Below are 23,618 nucleotides of genomic sequence, written 5' to 3'. Positions count from 1 at the left end.
TTGAAACCCTAGAACTGGATTTCATTGTGAGCCGCTGTGGGGGTCCTAGGAACGAATTCAACCGGGTTCTCTGTAAGAGCATCCAGTGCTTTTAACTGCTGAGCCTTCTCTTCAGCCCTGCCACCTCCAGAGCCTGTTTCTCGCTGTAGCCCTTGTTGTCTTAGAACTTGCTCTGTAGACCAGGCTAGCCTCAAACTCTCAGAGATCTGCCTGCCTCTGCTTCCCGAGAGCTGAAATTAAAGGTGTGCACTACTACTGCCTGGCCCAAGAAATTCTTTTAAAAATTACCTTTTAAAAAATGTTTTTATTTAAAAAAATGATTTTGTACTTAGGGCTTCTTTTACATCCCTTCAATTACGAATTAGCCAACCCAAAAGGTGCACTATTCAACTAAAAATGGATTCCATCAGTACAGTCCATCTTTGTACTTAGAATTCAGAGGAGGGAAAATGGAACCATCTCTGCCAGGAAAATGCTTGCTGTGTAACAGGAGGATCTGAGCTTGGTTTGTAGCATCCATGTAAAAGAGCTGAGAGCAGTGGAATGCTTGTGACTCCAACACGGAAGAAGTGGAGATAGGCGGATGTCTGGGGTCTGTTGGTCATCTGGCCTAACCAAAATTGTGAGTTCTGAGCTACTTAGAGATGCTATCTATAGATAGATAGATAGATAGATAGATAGATAGATAGATAGATAGATAGATCAAAGTAAATAAATAAGAATTTTTTTTTAAATCCCAGATGTGCTCTGGTGACATGGTACAGGTGTGTTTGCTGGCAGCCCGGTGACCTAAGATTTATCCCCAGAATCAACATAGTAGAAGGAGAAATGAGACTACAAGTTACTCTCTGACCACCCCCCCCACACACACACAAAATACACAAATTTACATAGATACATGTAATAAAAAAATCAAAACTCAGGTAGACAGCATCCTGAGGACTAGCATCTAAGGTTGACCTCTGACCTCCACATCTACATGCACACATGGGCACCAGCACATACAGAAAAAAAAAAGTGTGTGTGTAAGTGTGTGTAAGTGTGTGTGTGTGTGTGTGTGTGTGTGTGTGTGTGTAAAGAATTTAAGACCGCTGCACCTCACATCTTTCAAAGTCACTCACTGGCACGTTGAGCATTCTAAAATAAGCTGACATTTTGTTGTTTGGGCACTTCTGACATGAACGAGCTAAGTAGAAAACTAACGTGACAGAAGCCGTGCTGTGTAATGGCTCTGCAGATCGGGCCTTCTCATCCTTAGCGTGTTGACACTCTTAGACACACAATCCTTTGCTACAGGGGCTGTCCTGGAGGATGTTACCAGGATCCCAGAATAATCCAGTAGGGACCACCCACCCTGTGTGTCACCCTGTGTGTCACCCTGTGTGCCTCTGGGCGTTGTTTCCTGGTAGTCTTACCCCTTATTGCGATGTCTGAAGCTGCAGATTGGATGTCACCAGGGAACTCATTGAAAAGACAAATCATGGGTCTGGTGTGTCCAGTAAGTCTCTCTTAGTCTCTGTCCCTCCTTTCCTCCTTCCCTCCTTCCCTCCCTTCCTTCTTCCCTTCCTCCCTCCTTCCTTCCCTTCCTTCTTCCCTTCCTCCCTCCCTACAAAATCACTTCAATGGGATCTCAGTTTAACTGGAATTTTCCCCATTTCACTAAACATGGGGAGGGTTGCCAACTCCCCTCAGGTGCCTTGGTACTTAGCTGACATAGCTGACCTCTGACCTCTTTAGCTGACCTCTGACCTCTGCTAGGCAGAGCCCTTCTGCGTTGCACTGGCAGCATGACCCCCTAATCTAGCCAGCGCCCTGACTCATTAAAACCAGCCTGCACTGTAACCCTGGGCAGAGGATGCTGGGAAGAGCATCCTCTTTTTGGTAAAACAACCCACTACAAATTTCTACCCAGTCAGTTCTTATACAGAGCTCAAAATTTAAAAAACAAACAAACAAAAACTTAACTACACAAATCTTCCATTGCAAATTTGCCCAATCACAGGGCAAGCTCAGCAAACCTAGAACAACCGTGCTCTTAAACAACAATTCAGAAGAAGAAAGTGAAAATTCCCCAGCAGGGAATTTAAAGTCACGTGACCCTCATGAAGAGGTTCAGATGTGGCAGCTTGTGGCTTGGGCTTAGGAACTCATATATTTACTGGAATTATTGGGGCCCTGGGTTCTTTCAGCAAATTGAGAGATTTTTTTTTTAAAAGAAAAAATTGGAGAACAGGAAACAAAAAATTCAAAATTATTTCAATCTCTGTAAATAGACAGTAAGATGAGGAAATTTCTCCTGTTCCCAGCCAGACATACTCAGCACACTCGGACAGAGTCACAAGTTTGAGACAGAAAGCTCAGGGCTGACTGGTGGATGGGCTCGTAAGAGAATCTGCTGCTCTTCCAGAGAGCCCGAGTTCATGGTAAGTGCCTCACAGTTACCTGTAACTCCAGGTCCAGGGGATCTGACACCCTCACATAAGTGGCTCACATCACAAAGACACACACACACATAAATTAAAATAAAGAAATCCTTGAAAACAAAAAGACTCTTGCTCCTTGCACCAGCCTTTAATCAAGGGTGGGGTGGGGAACACAGCATGGTGTGACCTTGGCTTCCACTGCCCTGAACCCCTAAGTGGGAATACACAGCTCATTCTGCCGAAAGGACTGGGGTATGTGGGGTGATGCCTTAAAACATGATTCTGCCCAAATTAAAATTTCCAGAGCTGTGAAAATTATAGATGTTGCTCTTAGCTGTTTAAGAAAAACACAAAGCAAGGCATGGTGGCGCATGCCTTTGATCCCAGTACTTGGGAGGCAGAGGCAGGCAAATTTCTGAGTTCGAGGCCAGCCTGGTCTACAGAGTAAGTTCCAGGACAGCCAGGCTACACAGAGAAACCCTGGCTCAAAAAAAAAAACAAAAAACAAAAAAAGAAAAAAGAAAAAAAAGAAAAACACAAAACAAGTCAAATAACCAAAGTAACATTAGACTATACACATGTGTGCACACACACATACACATAAACACACACATATACACATACACACATGCATACATATATACACACACAAATGCACACACATGCACATACATACATACACATATACATACACAAATGCACACATACACACACATACATGAACACAAAAACATACACAATATGCACACACACACACACACACAGGACTGAGAGGGCTTTCTATAGGAAGGCTGGCTCGTCATGTCACCTGATGGCTGGCATCTGAAGACTAGAACTTCAAGGATCGCACTCTTACCTAACTGCCACCAGGAGCTCACAGGGTCTAAACTGTGCCAACAGTGCAGATTGAGCTGGATACCTGCTTTCCCTCTACATAGCAGGAGGTACATCCAGAGAGGGAGGGCCGGGGCAAGGCATTATCCACACCTCAAAGGACTCAAACACCTCCTAGTGGGATTACCTTTCACCGATTTGGCTGCTTTTCCGGTGTATTTAACTTCGTAGATTTGTTCAAATATTAATATCAGCTCTTTCACGGCTTCCTCCACATGTCTGCTCTTGTGGTTTAGAATATCAGCACACTCTTTGGTGTACGTCTATTGGACAGATAAATTTCCATTAACTTCCAGATACCTTAAACACACCATGAGATTATTGTGACTTGATTAACTCTTGTTGAAAGGAACCTGAGGGGCTGGGTGTGTGGCTTTGGTGGTCTAGGGCACTTGGATAGCGTGGACCTCGGTTCTACCCCCAGGGCTGCAAGAAGAGACAAACAGAGGATGTCTCACTGCCTTTATTAAAACACTGACCAAACCCAGCTTGGGTATAGGGATTTGGCTTACGCTTCCCATCGCAATCCATCACCGAGGGAAGTCCCGGCAGGAACTTGAGGCAGGAACCTGGGAGTAGGAACTGAAACAGATCATGGAGGAGCACTGCTAACAGGCTCGGCTTCCATGGCCTGTGCAGCTTGCTTATACAAGGCAGGACCACCTGCTCATGTGTGGCACCACCCACAGCATACTGGGCCCACCCACATCATTCTTTAATCAAGGAAATACCCCCACAGACCTGCACATAGGACCATCTGATGGATGCAATTCCTCTTCCAGAATATGGTTGCTGTCAAGTTAGTAAAAACTAACCAGCATAATTTGCCCCCTGCCCACTTGATGCACAAGCACATCTCGATTAAACCCTAACCATTCTTGTCTTGTTCGTTCCGAAGATGCCATGCTATCCCAAATAAAAATATTGTAAGGAAAAAATTTTTAAAGACCCACACCCTTTCTAAAAGTCCCCATTCACTTTAAAATTCCCAAGTCTCTTCACCTGTGGGCTCCTGTAAAATCAGAATCAATGTACATATTCTTTTATACCATGATGGTAGAACCAGGAAACTGTACTAATTGGATCAAAGCAAAACCAAAATCCAACAGGGCAAATAGCTTAGTGTCTAACATCTGGGGCCCATTCATGAAACTCTCTGGGAGGCTTAAAGGTGTGGGCCCATGTTCTAACACTAACAAAAGATTCAAATTCTCATCATCTTGAATTCAACCAAGTTTGAATCAACCATAAACAGCAGCTAGGGCCTCTGTTCGGGGCATTTCTTGATCTGTCTTTACAACTCCCTCCCTGTTGTGTGGCTTCTTGTCTGCTGTATGAGGGCTGAGTTCCACCCTTACTTAACCACCATGGTTTTTATTTCTTCCCTCTTCCCCTGGGAAGCGGCTGAGGTTTACAGTGTACTTGCTCTGGGCATAATTGAAAATAGATCCTTTTCTCAAACTCAAACCACCCCAGTTTCCCTTCCCTCCACTTCTCCCAGCCCCCCTCCTACCTCTCCTCTCCCCCAGATCTACTCCTGTCGGACTGTGAAAGGCAGTCTGTGTTCTGGTCAAGTGAGGCTTGCTCGGGAGACCCAGTAGAAAAATCTACAAGGGACCCAACCGTAAACTATGCTCCCAGACACAGGCGCCTGACACCACATCAATTCCTCAACTCCATAATCCTGTGACTATCAGTCACATAGACAATGTCCCAAGCTCCTGGTATTCTGGCTACTGCCAGGTAAGCTCCTCCCCCACAGTTACCTGGCAACAGCAAGGTAGCCCAGCCCACTATAAAAGACACTGCTTGCCCCCTCCTCTCTCTCTTAAGCTCTTGTCTCTCTTGTCTCTTCTCTCACTATAGCCCTTCTTGCTCCCTCTCTCTCCCCTCCCTTCTCCCCTCTCTCCATGTGGCCATGGCTGGCCTCTACTTCTCTACTCTCTCTCTCTCTCTCTCTCTCTCTCTCTCTCTCTGTTTTCTACAATAAAGCTCTAAAACCATGGACTGTCTCTGCTCATTGAGATCCGCCATGCTGAAACAATGGAGCAGGCTTCCCTCTAACGGGAGGCCTTCCTGCACTCCAGCCAGGGCCACCAACCAACCTAAGCCACCGAGCTAGCAGCCTGAGCTTGCCAGACCCCAATGTAACCTGCTAGAGCTCTCCCCACTACCACCCTTTCCCCTTCGGCCCCCAGACCAGAGTCTGCCCGAGGGTCTGTTCTCAGCTCTTCTGTGACATACGGTGGTCTGCGATGTCTGTGACTGAGACCCTGTCGTCTCTGGCCTCCGTGGAGCCTAGAGACCCCGGAGCAGACTCTTCATCGCTCTGTAGTGCATGAGAGTCGGAGCCAAGACTGTGCCTTCCCCACCATCCCCCAGCAGGGTCCTGAAGCCTGTGAGGCCTAGACAAGCTGCAGTAAACTTATACAACAGAATCCTATAGTGTCACAGGATGGAAGAAACAAAGTGAACCACATCTATGTAAATATAAAGATGATGTCCTGCACTATAACATTTCCATGAAGAGGAGATTTAAAAACAACAACAACAACAACAAAACCCCGAGAAGGTGAAGATACAGTGAATGATAATTACAGGGGAGAGGAAAGGAGACTGTCTAAACAGGAGTGCCAGAGAATCACTTAGAATAAAGAACAGTCTAACCTTAGAGACAGCCACAAGGCGTGGCCTGTGTAGACATTCAGTCGATACTAAACTCAAGAGCCATTGACTAGAGGGCTGGAGAGATGGCTCAGTGATTAAGAGCACGGACTGCTCTTGTAGGGGACACAGGTTTCATCTGCCTCCTCGGGGACCAGGAGAGCATGTGGTTCCTAGACATGCATGCAAGCAAAGCACCTATACATATGAAAACTTTTAATTAAAAAGAGATTCTTGCAACTTTTAGATGTGTGTGTGTGTGTGTGTGTGTGTATAAACAACACAAATCAACAGAGAAAAGAAAAAGAGAAAAGAACACAAACTAAAATGTCAGTGGAATCGGATGCTGAGGAGCTTAGATGTTATGCTGTAATGACTGGATGCCACTGACATTGTATAACCAGCTATGATGGCAATATGGCTGGGCATGACGGGCCAGCCTCAGAAGTGGGGAAAGAGGAAGAAGGCCACAGTGTTAGACTGAGCTTAAAGACCTGACTTGAAAAACAGATATTAAGGGTAAGAGAGAAGAGGTGATTCTAGAAGAATCTGACAAAACCTGGAGCGCAGAGAGGTGATGAGTCCCAGGTTCCTCGGTGACTGAACAGGAGAACATGTGAAGCCACTCAGAAAGAAAAATGGCAGCTGGGCCCTTAATCCCAAGTAGGCAGGGGGAATCTCTGTGAATTCAAGGCCAACCTGGTCTAAACAGGGAGGTCCAGGCCAGCCAGGGCTACATAGCAAGACCCTGTTGAAGGAAGGAAGGAAGGCAGGCAGGAAGGAAGGAAGGCAGGCAGGCAGGCAGGCAGGCAGGCAGGGAGGAAGGGAGGGAGGGAGGGGAGGGAAGGAGCGAGGGAAGGAAGGAAGGAAGGAGGGAAGGAAGGTAGCAAGAAGGGAAGGAAGGAAGGAAGGAAGGAAAGGAAGGAAAGGAAGGAAGGAAGGAAGCAAGCAAGCAAGCAAGCAAGCAAGCAAGCAAGCAGGGAAGGAAGCAGGACAGATGGCATATCTCTGGGAGGACAGACTGAAGGAAAGGAACCAGAAACACTGGCAGAGCCACAACAACTCCAGCATTAGTTCAAGAACATGTAAGTCATACCTCAGTGTGGCCCTCAACTGGAGCTGCTGCCCACACAAGTCTTTGATGCTTAGGCTATTTCCCACAAAAGCTAGTTCCAAAAATAAATAAATAAAAAGAGGCACAGGTACCCACTATTCGACTGTGAATTCACAGGTCAGGTCAATGACTTGATATGTCTGCTGCTCTAATGAACGCGTACCTCGTTGAGGGTCAGCATGTCTTCTACTTTGGTGGTGCCGCTATCTGACAAGGAGATTAGCAATGTCTTGGCAATCTCCTTCAGAACTGTGTCGATGTGCATCTCACACAGGTCATTGACCTACCCACGAGACAAAGACACATAAACAGTAGAAAGTAAGAAATGGCTCCCTTTCCCTTTAACGTTAACATTTTTTTTCAATAAGACGCACTGGAGTTATAAGTCTGTTACAGAACTGAACCTAGAAACCTACATCCTGGGTAAAGCATCATTTGGGGGGCAGTACAGGAATACGTGTACAAAGAAACCATGACATGGTTCTAAAGCGGCATGGGCCAGACTGGCATTACTCGTGGGCATGACTGTCTTTGATCCTTGTCTTGCACAAAAGAGCCGTTCATGTCCCAGCTTTATGGCTAAACACACCAAGGCTCAGAGCAGGAAATAAACTAAGAAATAGCACACAGCTTGTAAAAAGCAGGGGACCCTGGCCAGGTTTCACCGACTCCAAAGCCTCTGAGTTTGTCTATTACACAAAGACACCACACACAGGGATGAGCACATCCCAAAAGATATGCACACTGCAGACAGATACAGAAGATACAGATACAGCAGACAAACGAGAAATAAACAGGCCGTTGCCCATCTGATGACTCTGCCATTTGGTCATTATCAGACACTCGTTAATGTTAATGTTTAGGCAGGATACAAGCCATCCTCAGCATTCTACAATCAGCATATTTTCTTCATGTGCATGTGTGTGTGTGCGTGTGTGTGTGTGTGTGTATGTCTGTTGTCTCTGTGTCTATCTGTGTATCTGTGTATGTGTATATGTCTGTGTGTATCTGTGCATATCTGTGTATGTGTATATGCCTGTATGTCTCTGTGTGTATCTGTGTGTCTGTCTGTGTGTCTATCTGTGTATCTGTGTATGTGTATATGTCTGTGTGTATCTGTGCATATCTGTGTATGTGTATATGCCTGTATGTCTCTGTGTGTATCTGTGTGTCTACCTGTCTGTGTGTCTATCTGTGTCTGTGTATGTGTATATGTCTGTGTGTCTGTCTGTGTGCCAGTCTGTGTTCCTGTGTGTCTGTATGTATATGTCTGTATATGTGTATATGTCTGTCTGTGCATACTGTGTCTCTCTATTGTGTGCCTGTCTATGTGTCTGTGTGTGTATATCTGTGTATGTGTATATGTCTGTGTGTATTTGTCTGTTTGTATGTATGTCTGTGTCTATGTCTGTGTATCTGTGTCTTTGTTGATCTGTATATACATATGCATCTCTGTGTATGCATGTGTGTCTGTGTGTATATGTGTCTGTGTGTGTGTTTCTGTGTCTGTGTCTATCTGTGTGTCTGTGTTTTTGTCTCTGTCTGTCTGTCTGTATGTCTGTGTGTGTTTATGTATGTGTGTGCTTGTGTGTCTGTATATATGATTCTCTGTATGTATGTGTGTCTGTATGTATGTGTCTGTCTTTATTTCTGTGTCTGTACCTGTGTGTCTTTGGTGTGTGTGTGTCTGTATATGTTTCTGTCTATCTGTAGAGACTGACATCAGGAATCTTCTTCAGTCACTCTCCACTTTGATTACTGTGGCAGGATCTCTCTCTCTCTCTTTGAACCTAGAGCTTGCCAAATTGGTGAGTCTATCCTGCCAGCTTGTTCTGAGGATCCCCCACCTCTGCTGCCCAAGTTGCAGGTGGCCCCCACACTGCTGGACTTTATATGTGGGCGCAAGGGATCTCATGATTACACAGGAAGCCCTTTACCCGCTGAGTCACCTCTTCAGCATCCAATCATCCTAGCTAAAACCACCCTAGCCTATCGAGGGCAAGGTAAATTCAGGGACTGTCACAGGACAACCCAGAGGGAAAGGACCCAAATCTGTAACATATAAAACATTTTTTATTTATTGAATGGAGGTTCTTTTAGTTAAAAACCATATCTTTTTTAGGATTTCATTTTTTCCTTAACCATATGTATGTGTTTCAGTGTGGACATGTACATGCAAATGCAGGTCCCCACAGGGGTCAGGTCCCTGTGGAAGCTGGAGCTACCGGCAGTTGTGAGCATCCAGACACGGGTCCTGGAAACCAAACGCAGGTCCTCTGCAGAGTGGTACTCACTCTCAACCCCTGAGCCACCCCTCCAGTCCAGATCTACCCTTTAAAAGGGTCTCAAGGCATAATTAAAACACTACTTATAATTTGAGTGTTACTGTGTCTTATTCTAAGAGATGATTGGCTTCACCTTCTTTAAAAGCTGGTTGAACATATCCAAAACGGACTCAACCTCTTTGAAGAAGCTCTCCAGCATTAGCGAGGACCAGGTCAGCACTGTGAGCCCTTGCCTCAGGACGGACTCCACCTGGGAAGAGCAGAAACGGTGGCTGTTTCCCCTTGCTCAGAAGTCTCTTTTGTTGCTTGCAAATAGTATGTGGTGTGTCTGCTTAATTAGATTCCCCCCGCCATTACACCTCATAGAGATGGCTTTTCTTTTAAATCATCTTTGGTTGTCGTGGAAGCAGCCATAAATTTTTGCAAAGCACTCACGACTCATATTTACTTGTCTTTTTCACAGGTAACAAAGTCTAAACAAGACATCATTCTGTAGGGAAAGGGAGGGAGGAGGGGAGGAGGGGAGGAGGGAGGGAGAGAGAGATGTAAAGTTGAAATGAGAAAGACAGCTGGTCAAGGCAAGGAGATGTATTCTGAGATCCATCATCTATAGAACAGGAATCTAATTTGAAATCAGAGAAATTAATATGAACCCCCGGCGTCACCAACCTTCTTCATTTTGGGGGTCATCAGGTTGACGAACACAGAAGGCACTTCCTGGCACAGGTCATCATAATACTGCAGAAGACCCTGCACAAATCAAAACGGCACAGCGTACTTCAGTGCGTAAGGAAGCAATGACCAGATTTTGGCTCTTGCCAGAAAGCCTTCATGGCACATGGTTTCCCCACACGGGCCTCCCATTGCGGGGGGGCTGCTCGTTTTCATCGATACTGGCTGGCTATACCCTTCCATCAGCTGTCAATCACAGGTGTATCCCCTTTAAATTCCAACATATTCATGTCAGAAAAAGATTCCCATTTTTTCACGTATGTTGCTCGTTTCTCTTTGTTTGGAGAAACTGCTCGGATAATTATCATTTCATATTATCTGTCATTACACCGTTTTATCTTTTTGTTCCTTTTTTTTTTAAAGCCAGGGTCCCAAGTACCCTGGGCTGGACTTGAACTCCTGATCCTCCTGCCTGAATTACAGGCATGCACCCAGTCACAGCTCCTAATCTTTTGATGTACTGAAACACAGCTGGGGCTGGACAGAAGGCTGGGTAGTTAAGAATGCTTGCTACTCAAGCTAAGGACCAAAGTTCACATCCCAGTACCTAAGGTGGCTGGCTCACAAACAGCTGTAACTCCAGGTTCAAGGGACCCAACACCCTCTTTGGATCTTCTTGTGCACCCTTGTTCACAAGTGGCAAACACACACTCACACACACACACACACACACACACACACACAAAAGATCTTTTAAAAAGCCACTCATCACCAAAGCCAAAACTGATTCTTAAGTTGTTCTCTCTTAAAGATTTAATTTTCTTTTTTGTATGTGTGTGTGTTTAAGTGACTTTTATTAGGTTGGGCTTTGGTTTCTTGATTATTATTTTCTTTCAAAACAAGTGCCACGTATCAAATACAGGGCTTTCTTACTGTACCTCCACATACCCATTAATTTTCTTTTGGCTACATTAAACATTTAAAAATTTAAACATTCAAACTACCAAATCAATAAATGTTAAATTTAGAAACACTTAAGCAAGTTGAGCTTTTTCTTTTTTTATGGTTTACTATATAATTTTCTTCTTTTTTTCCAATTTTTTATTAGATATTTTCTTCATTTACATTTCAAATGCTATCCTGAAAGTCCCCTATACCCTACCCCTCCTCGCTCCCCTACCCACCCACTCCCACTTCTTGGCCCCTGTACTGGGGCATATAAAGTTTGCAAGACCAAGGGGCCTCTCTTCCCAGTGATAGGCCATCTTCTGCTACATATGCAGCTAGAGACACAAGCTCTGGGAATACACAAAAGAACTCACATGATATGCACTCACTGATAAGTGGGTATTAGCCCAGAAACTTACCCAAGATATAATTTGCAAAACACATGAAACTCAAGAAGAAAGAAGACCAAAGTGTGGACACTTCGCCCCTTCTTAGAATTGGGAACATAACACCCCTAAAAGGAGTTACAGAGACAAAGTTTGGAGCTGAGATGAAAGGATGGACCATCCAGAGACTGCCCCACCTGGGGATCCATCCCATAATCAGCCACCAAACGCAGGCACCATTGCATACACCAGCAAGATTTTGCTGAAAGGACCCTGATATAGCTGTCTCTTGTGAGGCCATGCCAGTGCCTGGCAAACACAGAAGAGGATGTTCACAGTCAGCTATTGGATGGAACACAGCCCCCCCCCCCCCCAATGGAGGAGCTAGAGAAAGTACCCAAGGAGCTGAAGGGGTCTGCAACCCTATAGGTGGAACAACAATATGAACTAACAAGATTTAATTTTCATTTTATGGATATAGGTGTTTTGCGCCGGCTTCATGGCCACAAACCTTATGCATGCAGTGCCCAAGGAGGCCAGAAGAGGGCACTGCGACCCAGGAACTGGATACAGATGTTTGTTGTTGCAAGACCAGCATGTGCTCCTAACAGCTGAGTGATTCCTCCAGCCCCGGCTTCTTTAATCTAAATAAATTTAACTGCTCCACAAACCAGAATGGCTAAGCATTTGTTTTTCTTTTAGAGTCGACCCATGATGACCAGTTTGGGCTGGTCTGTCACTGATTGCAGGGTGTTTGGGGCATTGTGCAATGAAGTTGCTTAGCTGGGTTTTTTTTTTTTTTTTTTGGTTTTTGGTTTTTTTTTTTCTTTTCATTTCTTTTGGTTTTTCGAGACAGGGTTTCTCTGTGTAGCCCTGGTTGACCTGGAACTAACTCTGTAGACCAGGCTGGCCTCGAACTCAGAAATCCGCCTGCCTCTGCCACCCAAGTGCTGGGATCAAAGGCGTGCACCACCACGGCCCTGCTGCTTAGCTGGTTTTTAAGCAACTTGAGTTTTACTTAATAGCTTTAGAGTTCTTGATTTCCTAAGAGAGTAGTCTTTCCTGACACTCAGCAAGCAAGAATGGCTTTCACGATGTCACCCAATGCTAATGAAATCCCGAGAGATGCAATATGAGCGGTGTTGACCTCCTGGTCTCATGGTGCAAAAGCTCCAAAGCCAAGTGCATTTGCGGTCTCCGCAAAGCCAACGCACCTGTGTGGTGGGAGGGCTCATTAACAACTGCATACTGTTTCCACTAAAAGCAGAAACGACCATGCTCTTCGAAGAAAACAGACAGAAATCTCCGTGGCGTTGGATTAGAAAAAGATTTCTCAAACAGGACAAGGAAAATACAAAATTTTAAAATGCTTCTGTCTCGGAGTGCATCACTGGTCAGGCACAGTGAACGATACACGCCTTCAATCCCAGCGCTTGAGGGACAGAGGCAGGTGCTGGGGACAAGCCAAAGAAATTCATGCTAAGAACTACCATTTCATTTTCAGACTCCATTTAATCATAGGGAGAAACTAAATTCAAGGTCCCAGGCCCTAGGAGAGCTTGGGAATTTCCTATAGCTGAACGGCATCTGTGTGAGGAAATAGGATCTAGACCACTCAGGAGCAACTACTAAGGAGACAGGTGTCTGTGTCCAGCCATCTCAAGGACAACGTCCCCTTCTTACTGGCAGGGCCACACAAGTTCATGTTCCCAGGCAATAGGGAACCACCACATGGGTGCTGGGGACTGAACCGTCCTCTGCAAGAACGGCAAGTGCTCCTAGTTTCTAGGCCATCTCTCCAGCCCTCTTTTAAATATATTTTACTAATTTGTAAACAGTGTCATAGATGCATACGGCGTATTTTGATGATATCCATTCCCAGCACTTACCCTCATTGCTGTTCCTCATAACTAGCATTTAGTCTGTTATAACTTCTGCTAGATTAACAGTTTGAAATATCCTCCGATAACCTTTTCTATTTCCTTCCGAAATAAAAAACAAACCAGCTTGTCCCTAGGGCCCAGATGTGGACATTAATTAAACCAAGAGATTTCAATGTAATGACATATTGAGTTCACCATCATCTTCCCAGAAAGATCCAGGAAGAGTCCTAGGTTGACTTATTATGTTATGGATGAAAAGAAGCTAATCCTCTTTGTGCGCAAGCAAAGAGAATTCTTTTTCTCATTGAATCATCAGAGGTCCCATTAGTTTCTCTGTATTCATCTTATAATCCATATTTAATCAGTTCTTTATTCTTGGATTTATATTACCATCTTTCTCTATGACTAATACTTCTGGAAAGAATTATCTTTACATTGATATATCTTCCCGCCTCTCCAAAATATATGCCCACAGACTTCCTGGAGAAAGCTAAGGGTGTGCTGTTTTAACTGCTTTCTTTTCAAAGAAATCGGATGTCGCCAACTCTTGTTTCACATGCCCTTGAAACCCTGTGCTAAATTTCAACATGCCTTTCATTCACCTACCTAGACTCAGCTATGTGTGTGCATGTGTCTGTGTGTGTGCATGTGCATACAAGTGCAAGTGCCTGCAGACACCAGCAGAGGGTGTCTAATGACCTGGAGCTGGAATTGCAAGCAGTTGGAGCCACCCACTGTGATCCTCTGCAAGATGAGGCTATGCTCAACAACTGGGCCGTTCCTCCAGCCTCGTCAATTTGCTTAGCTGATCCTCTTCCATGTTCCTCTTGAGTTTCAGGTTTGTTTGTGGTTTTTTTTTTTTTTTAAGATTTATTTATTTACTTCATGTATGTGAGTACACTGTCACTGTCTTCAGACACATCAGAAGAGGGCATCTGATTCCATTACAGATGGTTGTGAGCCACCATGTGGTTGCTGGGAATTGAACTCAGGTCCTCTGGAAGAGCAGTCAGTGCTCTTAACTGCTGAGCCAGCTCTCCAGCCCGAGGGTCAGTTTTTTAAATTGTTGTTGTTTTATTGCTGTTTTGGTTTTTGTTTTGTTTTTTGAAATAGCATCTTACTAATTGCTCTGACAATCCTAGAGTGCATTATGCAGACCAAGGCTGGCCTCAAACTCATAGAGATTGTCCCGCCTCTGTCTCTCAAACGCTGGGATTAAAGACGTGTGTCATCGCACCTGACTCATATTTTTTTTTAATTTTATGTTACTTGTGAGTGAACTTAATTTCAAATGCTTCGTTTTACCCCACATTATTGGAGAACCCTTCCCATCTGTGCTGCTCTATAGCCCTCCCTCTCTTGTAATTAATATTTTATTAGTGCCCAGCATTAAATATATTAAAGTTAATATTCTTGCTTCATAAAATTATAATTAAAGCTCTGTTAAACCTGACGCTTAATCACTTAGGCCCCAGAAGTCCAAATGAGCTCTGCCATTCCCTTCCTCCTTTCCTTCTCCCATCTTTATATTGTTTGCAAATTGGTATTTTAAACCTATCAAGAATGGGGACCGCAGAGATGGGATGCGGTTAAGAGTAAACGTTTAGGGCTCTGGCAGAGGGCCCAAGTTCTGATCCCAATACCCATGGTCACATCAACTACCACTGTGAGTCACAGACGCCTGGAACTCCAGCTCCAAGTGATCTGACTCCTCCTCCTCTGCTCTTTGGGTACCTGCGCACGTGCACGCATGCGCCATGGAACTCACTCTGTAACCCAGGTTGCCCTTTAAACTCTCAGAGATCTGGCCGCCTCTCCCTCCCAAGAGCTATGAGTAAAGGCACGCACTACCACTGCCCAGCTCAACAGACCTTTTTACAAAGAAAACAACAACCTGCTGGGATACATTTTTCTTGCACCATAAAAAAAAAAAAAAAAAAAAAAAAAACTCCTTCAAAAGTAATCAGAGCCGGGCGTGGTGGCACATGCCTTTAATCCCAGCACTCGGGAGGCAGAGGCAGGTGGATTTCTGAGTTCGAGGCCAGCCTGGTCTACAGAGTGAGTTCCAGGACAGCCAAGGCTACACAGAGAAACCCTGTCTCGGAAAAAAAAAAAAAAAGTAATCAGAAGTGGACTGGACAGAAAGTGTCTGCCACACAAGCATAAGGACCTGAGTTTAGATTGCCAGCATGCACGATGATGAGGATGATGATGACGATGACGATGACGATGATGATGATGATGATGATGATGATATAAAGTTTTTTTTTTTTTTAAAGCTGTAGCCATGCCCGGGCGTGGGTGTGCACACCTTTAATCCCAGCACTTGGGAGGCAGAGGCAGGCGGATTTCTGAGTTCAAGGCCAGCCTGGTCTACAAGGACAGCCAGGGCTATACAGAGAAACCCTGTCTCGAAAAACCTAAACAAAAAACAAAAAACCAAAAACAAACAAAAAAAGCTGTAGCCATGCTCATCTGTGACCGTAGGGCTGGGGGAGCAGAAACCAGTGAATCCCCAGAGCTCACTGGCCAACCAACAAGTCTTCCCAGTCAGTGAATGTTGAGTTCAAAAGTGGGGGTCGAGGGGCTCAGTGGTTAAGAGCACTGGCTGCTCTTCCAGAGGTCCTGAGTTCAATTCCCAGCACCCATACCAGCACCCATATCATGTGGCTCATGACCATCTATAAAGGGATCTGATCCCCTCTTCTGGCGTGCATGCAGAGTACATGCAGACAGAACACAGAACACTCACATTAAAAAAAAAACTTGGTGTCAATCTGTACCTCTACACTTGTACCCAGTACCCACATGCACATGTACATGCACACACATGTTCACACACATACACGCACATGCACACAAACATGCATGCAACACATCCATACATGCATGTGCATACACTCACATGAACATGCACACAAACATGCATATACACAGAAACATGCACAAAAACAGAAATATACACACAAACACATGCACATAAACATGCACACACAGAGAAATATGCAAACACATACATGAAGACATTCACATACACATATAAACATGCACCACATACACAAACATGCACACACATCCACATGCACACCAACATATACACACACAAACACACACATACACACACACACATGTACACGCAAACACGCATGCACACACACACATAAACATGCACACAGGAAAAGAAATAAAGAAGTCATGGGGAGCCACCACCTCTCACCTGCAGATACAGCTTGTCTGCCTTCAGTTTGCTCTCCAGTTTCAGCAAATTCTTTGCTTGTTCCGGAACGTCCAGCTTCATCTTTATCATGCATTTCGTTTCCCGCACAACTTCCAGAATCTTAGGATCAAAGTTAACCAGCAACTTCCCCGTTTCCGGATGTCGCACAAACAGCGTGGCTTGCAAAGCTGCAAAGCAGTGCTGGCATCAATTACTCGGCACTCACTCCCCTCTGCTTCCCGCCTCCCTATCTGAAGGTGGAGCAATACTTCAAGACTCATGGGTACAAGACAGACTTTATGCCTTGAATGGGGCAGAGAAGTCTACCTGTAGCTTTTTTTTAAAAATATGATTTATTTATTTGTATTTTGTGTATGTTAGTATTTTGACTGCACATCTGTCTGAGGGTGTCAGATCCCCAGGAACTAGAGTTACAAACAGTTGTGAGTCATCATGTGGGTGTTGGGAATTGAACCTGGGTCCTCTGGAAGAGCACTCCTAACCACTGAGCCATCTCTCCAGCCCCCTCTATAGCTTATTGTTATGGATTATAACTTAACCCCTGTTCTAGTTTTCTTTCTGTTACAGTGCCAAAATACGCTGACCAAAAATAGTTTTGAGGGAGGATGGATTAATTTGCCTTTCAACTCCAGATCACAGTCGATCACTGAGGAAGCTCCAGGCAAGGAACTAAAGGTTCCACTTGCTGTTCCACACAGCATTAGCTCACACCCAAGAACTTGCTTCATAGCCAAAAAGTACAGAAAGAACAGTGGAGGGAGCTGCTTGCTAGCTGACGCTCAGGCCGGCTTAAACTCAGCTAGGTTTGCTATACACTTCGAGACCACCTGCCTAGGGATGGTGCCGCCCACAGTGGGCAAAGCCCTCTTAAATCAATTATGCAATCAAGACAACACACACACACACACACATACACACAGCAATGCAGTCTAGTCAGTCCCTCAATTGAGTCTCTCAGATACCTCTAGGCTCTGTCTGTCTTAAAGCTAATCAGACAGCCCTGAAAAGGGTTCAGAACCGACAGAGAGAGTGCACTACCTAGACTTCAAACTCTTGTCTCCGACACGTGATTTCATCTAGTCCAAGCTGGCCTTCCCTTCACTACATAGCAGAGGATGACTCTGAACTTCTGACCTCCTGCCTCAATCTCCCTAATGCTAAGGTCACACGGATGCACGGCCACCTGCAGCTAGACCTACTAAGTAATGCTGAGGCCTGCCTGGCCTCTCAGAATACAGAGGTGTTTGGCAGGATTTTGATTTGTTTTGTTTTTCATACTACATATCATGAGAACATCATACATACACATAAGCATTTTTAAGACTGACATTTCAGACCTAAACAAGCCTCAACACCCGAGTTTGATTCCTGAGACCCCCGTGGTAGAAATCAAGTTATCCAGACGTTGTCCCCTGACCTCCACATGTATGCTGTGTCACATGTAAATGCAGAAGGACACGTGCGCATATAATAAATAAATAAATAAATAAATAAATAAATAAATAAATAAATAGTTTTAAGATGTAAATAGATGTTTTTATTATGAATTGAAAAGCACAGCCTCAAAGGATTCTTGCTGGGACCTTAGATCACTTTGTGTGTGTGTGTGTGTGTGTGTGTGTGTGTGTGTGTGTGTGTATAGTATTTTAGCCACATGTATGTCTGTGCAACATGTGTGTGCAGTGCCCACGAAGGCCAGAAGAGGGTGTTGGATACCCTGAAACTGGAGTTACAGATGGTTATAAGCCACCGTGTGGTTGCTGGGAATCGAACCTGGGTCCTCTGTAAGATCAGCCAGTGCTCTTACCCACTGGGCCATCTCTCCAGCCTCTTAAGACTATGAATGTAACAGGAATTACTGCTAGAGGCATAATAGAAAAAAAATTTACTTCTAAGGCTCATATGTATTTACTCAGAATTTTATCTTATTTCAACAAACTTTATTATCACAAGAATTTCATTATAATCACAGACTCTGCCAAGTCTCGTGTGGCTTGGCAGAATGTCACAGCAACACATTTTAGGAAAATAAGGTGCTCCCTGGATCCCTTTGAAGTTGGCTGACGTCTACTCGCTGGATAAAATTAGTCTTGGAGAGTTGGTTCCTTTTGAAATCTATTATTGGGAGGATGTCAGAGCACGCCCACGTGGACAGCAGAGGACAATCTGGGGAATCGGTTTTCTCCTTTCACATTTAAGTGAGTGCCAGGGATTGAACCAAGGTCTCCAGGCTTGTGAGGCAAGCTCCTTTACACTGACTATGCCATCTTGCCAGCCCAAGATGGTTTTGTGTTTTTTGGGGTTTTTTGTTGTTGTTGTTGTTGTTGTTTTGTTTTGTTTTGTTTTGTTTTTTAAGACAGGGTCTCACTGTCTAACCTGCATCTCACTATGTAACCCTGGCTGGCTGGCCTGAATTCACAGAGACGCCCCTACCCCTGCCTCCCAAATGCAGGGATTCAAGGATGACCCACCACATCTGGCCCTTCACAAAGTTCTTAATGGGGTCAGTTTTTCCTGGGAACCTCAGCTAAGAGTTTTATTCAACGTATTAGGGGTCCTTTCAGAAATGAACTAGAAATCACATGTCCATTCAGATGAATCCCAGGGTAATTCCAAACACTCACTTAGCAAAATCTGACTGCCTCTGACTGTACTGAACTTGCAGGGCAGAACAAAGGAGTCAAAAGCTTAAGGCAGCTCCATCGGGACAGATGGGACATAAGGGCCACTGCAGGTCAGAGAAACTCTTGCGCATCGTCCATTAAAAAGGAAGCCTGGCCAGTACCCCAAGCACAGTCAAGCACAGCCAAGCCATAAAGCAGGAAACCACCCAGAGCAATTCATTTCCCATAGCCTGGGCTAGCATGAAAGACTCCAAAGTTAAGCTGTTAGCTTTGCTAGGGAGCACTTCTCCTGGGCATTAACCCACTGCTATGTGTCCATCGTAGGGACTAATATCAAATGGTGTCCTCACAAGGCAGAGATCAGTTCATAAAACTTGATACAAACTATCAAGACTGCCTGATCTCTACCTACTAAGCCAGGGTCTTGTTTCTATGGACTGAAACAATTAGACTCTCCTCCTTGCAGGGAGCCCCGGGGGTCCGCCTAATTTCACCCCTTCCCCCTAATCCTGGGATCTGTATGGCACCCACCCTGGTTTGTTCACGTTGGTTCTATAGAATAAACTCAGGCATTCACAACTGATCCATCCTCCCAGCCCCACATCTAAGCTTTAATTAACCATGCAGCCTGGTCATATGTAAGAAGGAGGCCAAATGTCATCAGAACCGTGGATTTGTTGGAAACTGAGCCCCACTTGCGAGCCTGATACGTACCATACTGAAGCTGGGAAACCTCCTTGAACCAGGCTGTGTGGTAAGCCACCTCAAACTCCACCAGCACGTACGCGATCCTATTATACTGACGGATGACAGCTTTGCCTTCTGTGCTTGATAAAATGTCTGAGTTTTTCTGGATTTGGGGGTTTTTTTTTGGGGGGGGTGGAAGGAGAGAGAAAGTTTTATTTTCAGACACTGCAGGCAGACTTTATTCCACAAACGACTTATACTGACGCCAAATAGACATGGTAGCCATTTAGAATCTGCCTTACAGTAAAGGGCCAGAGAGGCTGGAGACAGAAGATTCGGATAGTCCAGGGGAAGGAGAAGAAAAGGTTGAATCAGAGTCTGCTGGCCCCACAGCCAGCCATGGGAAGCAGAGCCTCTCGTCTCCAGCTCCTCCCCTCTGCCCCATTTACCTGGACCAGGGATGGCTGGCTGACTTTCCTTAAACAGTTATTAAACAGTATTCCTTAATACTACACAGCAGTGGAGATGGAACTGGGGAAGGGAGGGTAAATCAAAAATGATTCCTTTTTGTTAATGTTGAAAGCCAGGCTGGATCTGCCACTATGGTTAGCCTCATGCCTAAAGCTAGAGTTTAAATGTCTTTGAAGATTTTATTTTATTTTTTTACTAGGGAGATCGGGTGTGCACACAGGAGCGCAGGCGCACACAGAGACCAGTAGGGGGCGTCAGATGTCCTGAGGCTGGAATTACAGGTGATCGTAAACCACCCCACATGGGTGCTGGGAACTGAACTTGGGTCCTTTGCAAAAGCAGTATGCACTCTCAGCCGCTGAGCCATCTCTCTTCCATGGCCAGTTGAAATGTTTGTAAATAAGCAGAATAATGAAGCAGGCAACAGCAGCAGAGCAGAATCTTCACTTTTCCTAGTGCCCCGGTAACAAAATTACTCCAAGGCTGAGATTCTATGGGTTATTTTGTTCTCTCTTGGGGCATGAAATACAATACCACACAAAGCAGACTCTATTCTGATACTCTGTCTCTTACACAAATAAAAACAACAGGGAAAACAAAGAAAAGACAAAGGGACCTTTCCAGAAGGCTGGCAGAATCTACAAGGACCTCACTCTTCAGTAGCCTAATCACCTCATACTGCATATGTATGCCACAATGCCATGCCTGGGGCTCAGTTCTTCAAAGAGGAATGCAGGCGCACCCCTTCTTGGCTTTCATTAAATATGCATCAGCACCTATCCATCCACACATGCAAAGAAAGAGTCGGGACATAAGCTCACACTGTGTGTTTTCTAAACAATCGTTTTTAAGAGCCCTTATAAAGTGCCTTCTGTTATTAAAAGACGTAAGATTTGCCAGCTGTAATTGAACAGCTTGGTCCACCAAACCTGAAAGGATTGTCTTAGCCCCTCTCTCTGGCATTTTTTTAAGTCTGCTTTTTTTCCTCTCTTGGTAAAAGCATTGGTCCTGACTACTTCATTGGCATCAATACTGTAGGACAGGATGCATTTGTAATGTAATTTCGTTCCCACACCACCACGCTCCATGTATAAATCGTATGATTGGCTTACAAAGAAATAGTTGATGGGTTCATTTATCCGGCGGAACAGCTGCCTCACCCAGAGAATTTTCCCTGCTATGGGGGGCATGTTGCGAGCGAGAGGGGGGTCATCTTTCTGAGAAAGATAGAGCTGTAATTAAAAAAAAATATGGTGTTAATATTTGCATCCCACAGTGGAGAATGTGAAGAAATTTACAACTGTATTTGAATAGGTGGTTGTACTGTGATTCAAAGGTCGACTACACGAGAGAGAGTCAATGAAAATGCAAATTATATTCAGAACCAATAATCTGGGGCTCAGAAACAATCATATCCACAATAGACGGCACTTACTCCATTTGCCTTCGTTTCCTATTACATGTTATGCTTTGAATCGGATATGCCCCACAACCTTCTAGAGGGTGTGTGTGTGTGTGTGTGTGTGTGTGTGTGTATGTGTGTGTGTGTGTATGTGTGTGTGTGTGCGCTCTCGTGCGTGCATGTACGTACATGTGGGTGTGCAATCAAGTATGCATGGCTGTATGGATGCCAGAGGTCAATGCTGGCATCTTCTGTCTCTTTTGACTTTGTTTTTGGGGACAGAGTCTCCCACTGCCCATGGAGCTTCCTGCCTGGGCTAGGCTGGCTGCCAGCAAGCCCCCAGGAGCCACCTGTCTCCACCTGTGCAACATGCAAAGCGCAGGCGCATGCTGCTGCACCTGCCTTAGCTGAGTGCTGGGATCTAGGCTCAGGTCCTCACGTTTGCACAGCGAGCTCTTTACTGACAGGGCCGTCCTCCCAGCACCCCTCCCAGCCCCCGATGTCTTATTTTAAATATCTGCCCACCCCTAGCTGGTTGTGCTAGTTGGGAAAATTGTGGCATCGTTAGGAGGTGGAAATCCATTGAGAAGGGACGGGGCCTTTGGAAGTTAGACCCACTCCCTGATGTGGGCTGTCTGTCTGTCATGGGAATAGCCTTGGGTTTACACCCCTGCTACCAGGCACTGAGCTACTCCATTATCACAGGCTGAAACTCAAAGGCAACATAAATCTTTCCCCCCAGTAAGTTCTCTCCATCAGGCATTTTTATGGTCAGGATGCAGAGGAACTACCAAGCATGTTTTCTTTTCCATCCTCATCTCACACTTTAAGGAGGTAGTCCTTGGGGAAAACCTGTAGCTACACTGTATCTGGTACCCTCCTGCACCTGCAGGTCTATGGGCAAAAACACTAACCCAACCGGCTCTGCTTTGGAAATGTGGGAAGACTGTGTCCAAAGCACAGTTCTTTTTTTAATTAATTTATTTATTTATTTATTTATTTATTTATTGTAAGTACACTGTAGCTGTCTTCAGACACACCAGAAGAGGGCATCAGATCCCATTACAGATGGTTGTGAGCTACCATGTGGTTGCTAGGATTTGAACTCAGGACCTTCAGAAAAGCAGTCAGTGCTCTAACCACTGAGCCATCTCTCCAGCCCCAAAGCACAGTTCTTAACAGTAACCGGATGTGGATCTGGCAGTCCAAGGACCCTCAGACTCAGAGGGCATTCTCCAAGAGCCTTCATTCTGAGAGGAAACCTCTGAAGACCCAGGCATTTGATGGCAGCGGCGAAGGTTTTCAGAGCCTCCCTCTTTACACGAATGTGTCCCTCTGTGTCCATGCAGGGTACTTACCTTCTTGGTAAATTCAAGTTCAGCCACATAGCACTGAAGAATCCGTTCAATTGTGTGATTGATTTCCAGGTGAAGGCAGGGGATGTTCAGCTTCTGAAACCTAAGAGGAAGCGAAGCTGGGAAATGAGAAACACTGCAGACATGCTGGAGCACTAAATATTCACTCATGCGTTTGATAAATGTTTATTCTGGGCTTCATGAATTGTACATAACAACAGACAAGGCGGGTGCACCCTCGGCTTTCCTGGATCCTGCAGTTTGCACATTGAAAAGCAGATATTGTAAAATAGCCTGTCAGTTACTACCACATTTACTCAGGGACTAGACGATGCGTGGGAAGTACTAGGACCAGACTGTTCTGATAATAGAAGGAAGTGACCAATAGCATATTATAGGTAAAGAGGGCAATGGGAGATAGATGGGGGGAAGGGAGGTGCCACTCCCCTGCTACCTGAGTTGTCACTTGTCAAAATCATTTCGTTCCTGCTGTGAATCTCCTGGTAGTCTTTTGAGAGACGATCACTATCACGGGAGATATGGAAGCGCGGCAAAGCCACCAGATAGCCAGA

The 23,618-nt window shown here is 45.1% G+C and overlaps 1 protein-coding gene across 5 annotated transcripts in view; it reads right to left on the bottom strand.

Annotated features, from left to right (window-relative positions):
- The window catches only part of Dnah8 (dynein, axonemal, heavy chain 8), a 248,828-nt gene that overhangs the window by 182,002 nt on the left and 43,208 nt on the right, over window positions 1-23,618 (bottom strand). For all 5 annotated transcript variants that reach the window (XM_030249467.1, NM_013811.3, XM_006523588.3 and 2 more), the window contains 8 exons: window positions 23,050-23,149; window positions 21,402-21,521; window positions 19,846-19,981; window positions 16,487-16,674; window positions 10,050-10,130; window positions 9,514-9,630; window positions 7,259-7,378; window positions 3,445-3,580 (listed from right to left, as the gene is read on the bottom strand). In XM_030249467.1, the coding sequence (XP_030105327.1) occupies window positions 3,445-3,580; window positions 7,259-7,378; window positions 9,514-9,630; window positions 10,050-10,130; window positions 16,487-16,674; window positions 19,846-19,981; window positions 21,402-21,521; window positions 23,050-23,149 (998 nt within the window). The remainder of the gene's footprint in view (window positions 1-3,444; window positions 3,581-7,258; window positions 7,379-9,513; window positions 9,631-10,049; window positions 10,131-16,486; window positions 16,675-19,845; window positions 19,982-21,401; window positions 21,522-23,049; window positions 23,150-23,618) is intronic.

The sequence above is a fragment of the Mus musculus genome, chromosome 17 (assembly GCF_000001635.26).
Source record: "Mus musculus strain C57BL/6J chromosome 17, GRCm38.p6 C57BL/6J".
NCBI classification, from domain to species: domain Eukaryota; kingdom Metazoa; phylum Chordata; class Mammalia; order Rodentia; family Muridae; genus Mus; species Mus musculus.
This window is presented reverse-complemented; position numbering and strand designations above follow the sequence as displayed.